At 39.9% G+C, this 11,284-nt stretch overlaps 1 protein-coding gene across 1 annotated transcript; it reads left to right on the top strand.

Annotated features, from left to right (window-relative positions):
- The first annotated feature begins 4,226 nt into the window (after positions 1–4,226).
- Positions 4,227–7,906, top strand: LOC117458885 (myosin heavy chain, clone 203-like). The gene is made up of 3 exons (XM_034099601.2): positions 4,227–4,649; positions 5,154–6,284; positions 7,136–7,906. Exons 1-3 carry the CDS (start codon positions 4,572–4,574, stop codon positions 7,250–7,252), a joined length of 1,326 nt encoding a protein of 441 aa, XP_033955492.1. The 5' UTR covers positions 4,227–4,571; the 3' UTR covers positions 7,253–7,906.
- Positions 7,907–11,284: the final 3,378 nt, after the last annotated feature.

Here is an 11,284-nt window from a genome sequence, read left to right as displayed (position 1 = left end):
ATACAGATTTTCCGAGATACCAGTACTTCCGTAATGTGTCGATAGTTGTCTAACTGGATTGGATAGTTAACACGCAGAACATTTAGTCAAAACACATTATAGCCTCTACAACCCATAGCCTTTCTTTTTAGCAAGACACTGAGCCCTATTCTCCTGTGGAACACCTCTTTGCTTTAATTTATACAAGAGACTCTTTGTTATATTGATTTAAAACCAGAATAGACACAGATGTTGATCATCAACAAGGAAAAATACTAAAAAGTACGTGCCAATCCCTGAAAAACACATATTTCCCAATCATTTTAATGACAAGTGAACTGTGGTAAAATAGCAGTTTTCAGGTTTGTGTGTTTCGTGTTCACTTAAGGCAGAAATGAAGCACTGCTATGGAGATAAACCTGAAAACGTACAAAGTAGCTGTGCATCATTTAACACTGCTTTAAAAAAAAAAACTGTTAAAGTACATTATCTAAAAAATATTTCAGAACAACAAAGGTTTTGTTTCTAGAACCCAAAGGAAATGTCTAAATCTAACAGAATGACATGTGACTTTTTCAGTCAACAAATATAATTCTAAACACATATTTAAATAAATCCAAAGAATTCCAAAGGTGAAAACTGCACAGAACATCACCAGGACGGAGCTGCCATCCATGGAGGATCTTTTCTCCCAGCGGCTCAGGAAGAAAGCCCTCAGGATTATCAAAGAAAATAGAGCCAGAAAAGAAAAGAAAAGAAAGAAAAGAGCCACAGCGGAGAATAAACAGAAGGGCAACCATGGCAACCATGCACGGGAAGTCTTCTTCGCTGCTTTTGTGGCAGACTACAGCGCCACCTACAGGCCTGGCATATGTACTACAGCGTCTCCAGCGCTTTCGAACGGCAATGGCCGTGGCTGTCTCCTCCTGATCAAGCCCCCAGGAAGTGCGCCGGACTCAGATGAAAATATTCGTGCTGGCCGAACGGCGGTACTACACTTCCGTTTGGTTGCCAGGCCCGGAAACACTTTTTTCCATTGACTTACATGGGGAAAGAGTGGTCTGTAAATCGTTGGATAATTTTTTTAAAACGAAATAAACTACCCAGTGTTAACACTTGTATAGCCCTTATTAAAAACATTCGTTCCTCAAGTTGTAAAAATGTGCTAATAACGTTATTCTGAGAGTTATTTCCCTCTGCATTATGAACGCGCATCTAACCCACGGGACCGCGCCGCCCGGCACGTTCATGTTACGTGTCCCGACCAATCAGAGCACACTGTGCTCACAGGGAGGGTGGGGGCTGGAGCTATTGGAGTTACAACGATCCGTTAAAGGCAGAGAGTGAAATTCAGTGAATCCACGTAGTTTACAGAGATGCTGTTTGAGAAACCAATGTGAGTTGCGTTCATCTTTACCCATGGATGCACAATAAGAACGCACCCATATCGTCTTACTGCCATCCCACGGAGCTGTAATAATGGATATATTGCACATGTTTGCTGTAATTCATTATCATACTACATGGGCTGTATGATTACATCTTGTACCGTAAATGTTGTATTAAATAAAGTTAATATTACTTATTATTCTAAGTATATATATATATACACAGTGCAATCATTCTTTCATGCTAAATGAAGCTCTGTTGCTTGGATATCACTAGATCCTGTTACAGCGTAATATAAGTACATAACGATTGATGTAACATTAGCATAATTACTAGCTAGCCGCTAGCTGCTAACTGCCGCCTCGTTAATATCAAATCCATCATAATAACAATCCATTACCATGCTGTCATGAACGTGCGGTGCTAAAGTTGCGCATGCGCTATGAGCGCACATACGGGTACTTCTCAGGCATGCCGGGTAATCTGTGACGTTTCGCTCTCTCAAAAGTTGGGCCATTTTATCATCATGCGCTAATGAGCAACTCTCATAGGAATGAACGAGGCCCCGCCTCCCACGCTGTATCCAGTTCTTATTATACATCCATTCTCCTGATAGGTGGAGAGTTGCCCATATGGCGGAGCTCCTCGTTTCTGACATCAGAGATATTTCAAATCTGGATCAGTCTGTATCAGATCCGTTGCAGCCCCGTTTTTAGAGATTTGGGTACGGAGGAAAAGAGAGAGGGTTGTGTTTTCTGACACTTGGTGAGTTCCCTGACACACCGGGGACACATATTCATGTATAAAAGACGTATAAAAGTGCATTTTGCATGATAGGTTCTCTTTTTGTTATGCCTAGTTTTTTTCCTCTTTGGAGCGCCTTTTGTTATTTCCAGAACCTACTCTGTTGAGAGGGATTACCTGATCTGTGAAATTAAAATTAAAATGTTTTACATTCAAGACTTTGTCTCTGGGTCGTGCATTTGGGTTCATCAGTTTGTGTCGAGGTCCTGACAATAACTGCATATTACTGACACATCAGGAGATACTGATCAACATTACTTCAATCAGGAGGGACTTTCTTTTGATTTAACAATATGTTTTTATTGCCAAGAATACACAGACGAATAATAAAGATGATACAGTACATCTACTATTTTACTGGAATAATACATACATGGAATACATAATATTGCTTTTCTCAGCTGCTTCAGTCTGATGTGCAGTTTCATGGAGCGTTTGTGTAATGTCCAACAATGATATTTAATCACAGTGTTGAAGGTGCCAGTGCCAAAGCATCAGCTCATTTATTATTATGTTTAAGAAAAACACAAATATGTTTTAACTGTAGTCTTTAATTGTAATGTCCTCCTATGCTTGGAGTGATTATGCAGTGTGCACTATCAGTGGTGGGTGAAGTATTAACAGGTAACTATAAGTACAATACCACTGTAAAAAATACTTTGTTACAAATGACTTTCCAACACCCTGGCTGCCTGTAATGCCTCTGCCTTAACTTGCTGCTGTCTTCTTGCTATGTAATATGTACGTATGTTTGTTTTTACAGTGTATGTTGCATGTTTTTACTGATTGTATTTACTTGTTACTTTAAAGGTCCCATGTCATGTCCAATTCTACTGATCATAATTCCATTGTTGAGGTATACTAAAATAGATTTATATTGTGAACTTTTCCAAACTCACATTGGTTTCTCACACAGCATCTCTGTATAGTCTGTGTATTCACTCTGTCCTAAACGGCTTGTTGGAGCTCCTGCCCCTCCTCCCTATGAGCCCAGTGGCCGTCTGCGAGACAGCGAGACATAGCAAAACCCAGCCCGAACACACACACACCCGCAGCCTGGCTGGGAGTTTGTGTGTGTGCTCACACACCGACTCACAGCCTCGCCGCATCCCGCCGTCTAAGGGAGGAGAAATCGGCGGAGCTGCAGCTGAGAAAAGATTGAGTGTGTGAGGAAGTCCGCGGATTGGTCAATTAGGACCAATGGGTCCATTTGAGTATGGGCACGTCACTGTACCCAGTAAGAAAACAATGGACAAAGAGAAATGTCCAACGAGGCGTTCTGGGGCAGCAGACAGGTCTTCTCTGTGTTAGAGTTGTACTCCCTACAGGGTGCACTTTGAGGGTTTGTGACTCTGCAGACCGTCTACATGCATAACAACCTTCATAACACACAAGGGGACGGGGAATCACCGGAAAAGCTTCACATGGGACCTTTACATTTAATTTGTTTTTAGCGTGACTTAAAACATCTGTCCAGGGAATACAGATGAACAATTGCTTCTTGGCTAACAACACAGGTATTGCACATAATGTGTAAATGAAAAGAGTATAAAATAAACAAACATAAACAGTAAATATACACTTTTCAAAATACAACATAAAATGTAACTCAAAATATATGCATATTGACAGTGAAAGATATATATATATATCTGTAGACTATCTGTCATATACACTATGAAGCGCCAATTTACAGCTCAACATTTAATCATAGAATATCATTCACATCAAGTGTGCAAGAAATAGCATTTTCAATTCAATATAAATGTCCAAGGTACAGTGTGAAGACACTATCGGATTAGTGACGTATGGTTGAATCAGAGTTCACACAGTAGGGATCACAGTTTCTTGATGTCCTTGTTGCATTCAGAACTTGAATGAATCGATAAATGCAATGCTAGCTTTGAGTTGTTTGAATGTCAGAGTTCGTAGTCAGTGATTTGGAACTCTTGATCTCTATCAGCTGTCTGGTGTTTAACGGAACACAGGCATTCCCTCATTTGCATAATTCCGTGACAGGGATTCTAGAACCTGTTCTAGAACATAGAGTGTCACAGAGGGCGCCTGGCTTTGGTCTCAGAAGGCAGAGGAACACTGGGAGACAGTTGTTCACATCTGTTGACAGACAAGGTGCATTACATTACATTAGGTGCAAAGTGAGATTCTAACACAAGAGGAACGATTTGTAGTTTTTTAGTCAGCCTTAAGCGTCTACTCGCTGTCTGTGTGGAGAGCTGAATTGTGTCAGCATTTGAGTTTATTTACAGAAACAAATATTGAAATTCCTGCTCTCATAGTTGTTATCTCCGATTTCTGGAAAAGTGGGAACCCATTACTGAATACAATATTTATTCTCTTCTAATATTGACCCTTTCACGGATAAATATCTCAAAACCGAGATGGCCGACAGAACGCCATTCAGACACAATCACTCTGTAATATCTTTCCTATCCTTCCACGGAGAGCGACTCTTGCAGGTAAGAACATTTCAACTACAATTCATACGACCACTGCTGTCTGCTGTTGTTGAAAAAACGTAACCTACAGTAACCTTTTTAGCTGAAAATCAATACACTTATGTTATTAAGGACTGCAGATGGAAATTAGCTGTAAACTAACACACGCGGCCAAACGGACGACTGTTTTACAGACACACAAAAGTCATAATTTCTTGAATAATCTGATGGTGTTGATATCCCCAATACGTACAGACAACGCTGGGCTGCATTAACATGGTGTGAACAAAGAGGTTGAATGATAATATGGACACAACATAGAATTATATTTTCTTTTGGTCTTTTGGTTTTTCTCCTACCATGTTCTGAACAATGAAGTGAATCCCAGATAAAGTGTTCGTTAAAGGGTCTTGAACATATTATAAGTGAATGTTATATAATATTATGTTAAAAGTCTGTGCATATGTTTCTTGGCTTAAATGATGTCAATTTATTGCTGATCATATTGTTAATTTTCCCAAACAGAAAAGCTCTCAGCCCTCTGTTGGCTCGTGGCATGCGCCGATGTTTGCATCTGCACATACAGATGTTGTGCAGGGTCACAACAATGGAGAACATCTTGCCATGTCTCCTAAATCCTTGCTGCAGCCTCTGGATCAAGTTCTTCTCTACGCTGAGGAGAAGCTCAAGAAGCAGAGCCTTGAGGAAGTCGCCTTGAGGGAAGAAATTGCCAAGATGGCACTGAAGCAAGTCAGCACCTCTGAAGCCTTGGAGGAGCTGATGGGCTTTCAGACCCAGGCCAATGAGGAGAAGGAGGCAATGGAGGCCAAGATAAATGAGATGGAGGAGGACTTTAAAAAAGAGAAGACAACATGGTCGGATCTGAGCTGCCAACGGCTGGAAGAAATTAGTAGCTTAGGGACGGAGCTGTTGGATGCTCGGTCACACATCGACCACCTGAAGGAAGAAAATGCCAAGCTGACGATGAAGGATGACAGCATCTCTGAAGCCCTCAAAGAACTAATGGGCCTTCATACCCAGGCCAAGACAGAGATGGAGGCCAAGGTAAATCACATGGAGGAGGACTTTAATAAAGAGAAGAAGAGCTTGAGGACGGAGCTGTCGGTTCTTCAGTCACACATCGACCACCTGAAGGAAGAAAATGCCAAGCTGACGATGAAGGATGACAGCACCTCTGAAGCCTTTGAGGAACTGTTTGACCTTCAGCCCCAGGCTAAGATGGAGAAGGAGGACTTTAATAAAGAGAAGACAAGCTTAAAGATGAAGCTGCCGGATGCTCATTCAAACATCCACCATCTGAAGGAGGAGCTCTTGGAAAGCAGAAGAGAAGCAGAGAGAGAAATCACATCTCTTCAAGAACGTTTCAGCATTCAGATACAGGAGAGTTCTGCCACTGTGGATCACTGGAGAGAGGTGGTCCGAGGCACAGAGGAGGAACCTGCCACAACATTAAGGGAATCAAAGGAAGCGTGGCAGGCGAGATTTAAAGAGCTGGAAGAGAATATTGAATCAAAAGGAGGTCTCATCTCCAGCTTGATTGATCAAATGAGAGCATCCGCAGACAGTAAATACGAGGCCCTGGAAGAAACCTACCAGACGGAGCTGACGGAGAAGGAGAACAGCGTGGCAGAGATGGTGAGCATGACAAACTGGAGAAGGTGTTGCTCCAAAAAGAAGCAGAGGGCATATGTAGGATCAGCACACTGGAGGAGGAGATCCAGCGGCGAATCAGAGAGAAAAGGCAGCTGCAGTTATGACTGCTCTACTTTCAATTCACATTTTAGGATATTATATTAGTTTGAACATGAGTAGGTGTAAACAGCTACAGACTTTATGCTAAGTTAAGCTAATGTTGCAGTTTTAGCTCCGTCAAAAACAGGCATAAGTATTGAAGTCTTGGGGAAAATGCAAATAATAACTAGGCTAGCGGTTTTATCCTACTTACCCCCTTTTGAAAACCAGGGCTTTTTTATCTAAAGACATTATAAGCATTACAGAAACAATTTCTTTGGAAACAGCAGCGATGACTTGGGTGTGAGAAGTTTTGATTTGATTTTTAAATGTACTGATGCTGTCTAGGTCTTTGAGGTTGTGGCTGGTTCCAGAATGTATGCTAAACTTAGATAGTCTTGCAGTTCTAGCTGTTGTGTTAAACACAGACATGAGTGTAAAATAAATATTTCATCTATCTCTTGGAGTAGAAGAAAATATCTGATGCTATTATAAGCAGGAGGACACAATTGTTTTCCTGTATTCAATTTTTTTTTTCCAACACCTCGGTTAGGGTTTAAACACCCTGATATCTTCCTTAAGATGACATCTGTCTTTAAACTTTACAGTTTTTAAAAGCACAGCCGATAGTACTCTGTGAGTTTGATAACAAACGAAAATGTTGGACCACACTTTCACTGGCTAGCTGTATTCAGATTGCTATTCAATTCATTTAAATCAGAAAGCAAAGATATAATACATACTTTTTTCTTCAGATGCTTCCCAAAAAGCCGAAAAAGAAATGGTGGGAGAGACGACTTCACCTCAGGAGGCAGCTAGATCGAGCCATAGCTAGTACCTCCAGAGACGGGCTCCGTTATGCCTCATTCTAAGTAGTGGTCCATCTTAAGCCTTAATTACCAACTAATTGCTTGCTATTTTCTACATTACACTGTTATTACATCCATATTATGCATTAGTACACCCATGTCACACTATTATTACACCCACATTACACTGTTATTACACTCACATTACACTTTTATTGCACCCATATTACATTGTATTGTACCCATATTACCCTTTTATTGCACCCATATTACTATGTTATCGCACCCAGATTACTATGTTAATTTCTGACTGAACGGGTATACCAGGGGCCAAAAACATGCATTTAAAAAGTGTTCAAGTAGAAGATGTACAGCTTACTGTCAGGATTCTTAGGATTTGTCACGTTTGTAGTTTTGTATGTCTGTTTATGGGTATTTTCCTCCTTGTGTATTGTCTGGTCTTTCTTCCTGTGTTTTCCCCTGTCGTTAGTTTCCCTGGTGTGTCTAGTTGTCTGATTGTGTTCACCTGTCGCCCTTGTGTTTCTCCTCCCCTGCCCGGCTGTTTCTCGTCTTGTGATTACCCCTCCCTGTATTTAGTCTCGTCCTGTGTTCAGTGTTGGTTCGTCTTTTGTTTGTGACTGAGTTCACCGGTGAGAGTTCTGTTTTATCCAAGTTATTTTTATTGTATCCTTGAAATAAAGACTTTTTTCAGCGTTATCTGCATTTGGGTCCTGCTTGCTTCACTCACCGTAACACTTACCTCTGCACCCTTGGAGATAACAAAATAACCATTCCTAAAATCAGTTCAGCCTTCAACTTGACCACACTGTCACTAAAACAGGATTCATTTGTGTGAGGACCTCCATCACGGTCAGAAGACACATTTTACAAACATTAAAAAAATATAGGATTAGAGGATCTTTAACTTGTTAATATGTGAATATATGCTTTTTTAGTCATTTGGGCAACATTTAACATACATAACTAAATGATCAATTAACTATAGAAGCAGACAGCAGTACAATACATTATTGTGTGTGTGTGTGTGTGTGTGTGTGTGTGTGTGTGTGTGTGTGTGTGTGTGTGTGTGTGTGTGTGTGTGTGTGTGTGTGTGTGTGTGTGTGTGTGTGTGTGTGTGTGTGTGTGTGTGTGGGGGAGTGAGAACGTGTTGTGAGAACGTGAGAACGTGTTGAACGTGAGAACGTGTTGTGTGTGCGCACAACACGTTCTCACTCCCATCCCGTCACATATTGACGGACGGTCAGGGCCCCTCCCCGTCGCTATATTACGTACAGGGTACCCCTTGACCGTCGGGCTTCTACGGGCAGGGCGTCCCATAGACCTTCATTGCGGACAGCGGACCCCTTGACCGTCGGGCTTCTACGGGCAGGGCGTCCCATAGACCTTCATTGCAGACAGCGGACCCCTTGACCGTCAGGCTTCTACGGGCAGGGCGTCCCATAGACCTTCATAGACCACGTGATCAACAACGATAGCCGACCTTCGTGTTATTCTCGGTGGAAAATGCCTATTTTAAGGTTCATTTGGCCATTAAAATGCGTTTTGATGTCATTTTATGCGAGTAATGAGTTTTTATTTCTGATTATTTGTGCAGTACATGTACATGATGTTTAGTTTTCTAGTTATGACGAAGATTACTTCATGAATGTGTACCCCTGAATGCTAACGTTTTTTTGGTGGAAATGTGTTTTTTCACAGCAGAGTCACCCTCTGTACTTGGATTTATTGGGAGAATCTAAAGGCAAGAACATCCCAAATATTAATTTAGGTCTTTATTTTAGACCTTTAGTGTTGCCGTCTGTGAGGGAAATAAATGGGGCTCAGAGCCTTGTATTTTTTAAATAATTTGTTCCTTCTAATTTGTTATTCTTTTCAAAATAACACACTGTTATTTACTCACCAATAACACACAATTATCCTTGCTTTTATTTATTAGTTTAATTCCATAATCTCGGTCTTTTTTGGCGTCCGTCAGGAACTGAATTTCAAAATAAAAATAACCGGAAACAGACGTAGGCATTTCGAGCGATTACCCAAGATCCTCAGCTACGCTGATTGGATGTTTTAGCCGCAATGCATGCTGGGATTTGGTGTTTATATTATATGAAATCTGGAAAACATTTTAAAAGAATAAAATAATACTTAATTCCGAGTGCTCTTGCTTTTCTCTTTGAAAGTCATCACATAACGGCATTGTAATAAACGGTTCGGCTGCATTAAATATTACAGATCTGCCGTAGTTCTTTATTTAGAGAGCCCTGATGAGAAGACCTTTGGAAAAACTGAAGAAATGCCGCCGAAACTGAATACTTGACGTGGATCATAAATATATCAACAATTAAAAAACATCTTCAATTTCTCTTCACACAATACGTCTCCTTGCAGTATCAACACTAATTCGGCTGCCTTTTACATTTGATCTAATTCATAGATAGGTTATATTTACACCATAACGGTGCACAGCTGATATATATAAGATATTACTGATTTGAATTGGATTGAATTTTGAATGTAAATACTGAGTCTGAAATAGTATAGCAATATGCTGTAAAATTATGTGAAAGCATGAATAAAACTACACATCTTCAGATGTTGTACATACAAGTGTCTGTGTGTACCTTGTGTGCACCGCCTAGTGGTAAAAGCACGTTATTGAATTATTGTTTTTATGTGTTATATTTGATTAAAAAAATATTAAGAGTACATATACTTTCATAGGGGAAAGTAGAAGGTCTGTGATAGAAATATAGAATATAAAAAATCAAGAAGATACTATAAGTGATCTCATCAATAAAACAGTTTAGTGCAGGATGTACAAAGATATGAATAGGAGGAGGTGCAAAACAGAAAAACGAATTAACCTTTATTTAAACATTAAATAACAGATTAAGGTCTTCTTTTAAATAAGAAAAAAACGTTGGGGGTATCTATCTACAGATAAATATTAAGCCTGACAAAGTACTTAACGTCTAATATATTGCTTTCATGCAATGTTAACTATGTTGAAGAACTTATTTTAACTGATATTATACATATGGATTATACTCTTATGTATGTAGATAGAATAAGAAATGTGCAGAATATGACAGTTTAATGGTGGAGGTACACACATATTGATAGATGTCTTGTAATGCACTGTTGAGGAACCTGTGACCCAAGTTTTTCATTCATTGCATAACTACACCGTAGTTGTGTATATGATATGTCAATAAACCTTTAAAATCTTGAAATCTTGAAAGGGATGTGCAAAATAGCCATAATATATAGTCTTTAATTAACTATTAGTAGAGAATAACGAGTAATTAATATACTTTATTATTCGTTTCCATTCATGTCAATTGCAGATACATGTTTAGTCTTCTCAAGCACCAACTATCAAATATCTCTCCTGATTGTTGGCACTTGACAATCACCTTCCCTGAATTTTACTCAGGTGTAACTAAAGTCTGATTTAAGGGTTGTTTATATTTCACATCATTAATCAGAATCTGCAAAGTAACTCAAATAAGTGTAGTGGAATAAAAATATCAGGTTAACCTCTGAATTGTAGTGGAGTAGAATTACAAAGTATCAATGAGCTGTCATGTGGGTATATATTAATGCTGCGCATTATGGACACAAGCGATTTTCACCCATTTATTAATTATATGTTTTACATTTGATAACACCAATGTGTTTAATACTGGCAACTTCTAATTGTAGGAAAAACGAAAACGTTCAGTAGAGACGTCCCATAGAACATTTTGCGAAACACAATAGTGTAATGTGTAGTTCTGGGGGGGCGTTCGATTCCAGTTTTGGATAGTCTGGCGTGGTTTCGTTCCATTTCAAACAGCTGTTTGACGCTCGGCGTAACCTTGGCGCACTGCCACTCCAACATCCAATCCCAGAGCTTGAAGAGTAATCACGGGGACTGTAGTCCTAAACGATAGCTGGGGATTATGGGTAGTGTCGTGTCTTCGGCCATCCTAAACTCAAAAATGTTGACAATCGCAATGATGCTCGAAATGTCCCTTATAGGCCTACGTCTGTTTCCGGTTATTTTTATTTTGAAATTCAGTTCCTGACGGACGC

The sequence above is a fragment of the Pseudochaenichthys georgianus genome, chromosome 14 (genome assembly GCF_902827115.2).
Source record: "Pseudochaenichthys georgianus chromosome 14, fPseGeo1.2, whole genome shotgun sequence".
NCBI lineage: Eukaryota > Metazoa > Chordata > Actinopteri > Perciformes > Channichthyidae > Pseudochaenichthys > Pseudochaenichthys georgianus.
This window is presented reverse-complemented; position numbering and strand designations above follow the sequence as displayed.

Excerpts from the sequence above, each read along its gene's own strand:
- LOC117458885 (XM_034099601.2), top strand. The coding sequence starts at position 4,572 with ATGGCCGACAGAACGCCATTCAGACACAATCACTCTGTAATATCTTTC. Across the intron at positions 4,650-5,153 it reads ACGGAGAGCGACTCTTGCAG|AAAAGCTCTCAGCCCTCTGT; the intron begins GTAAGAACATTT and ends TTTCCCAAACAG. Across the intron at positions 6,285-7,135 it reads AGAACAGCGTGGCAGAGATG|ATGCTTCCCAAAAAGCCGAA; the intron begins GTGAGCATGACA and ends TTTTTTCTTCAG.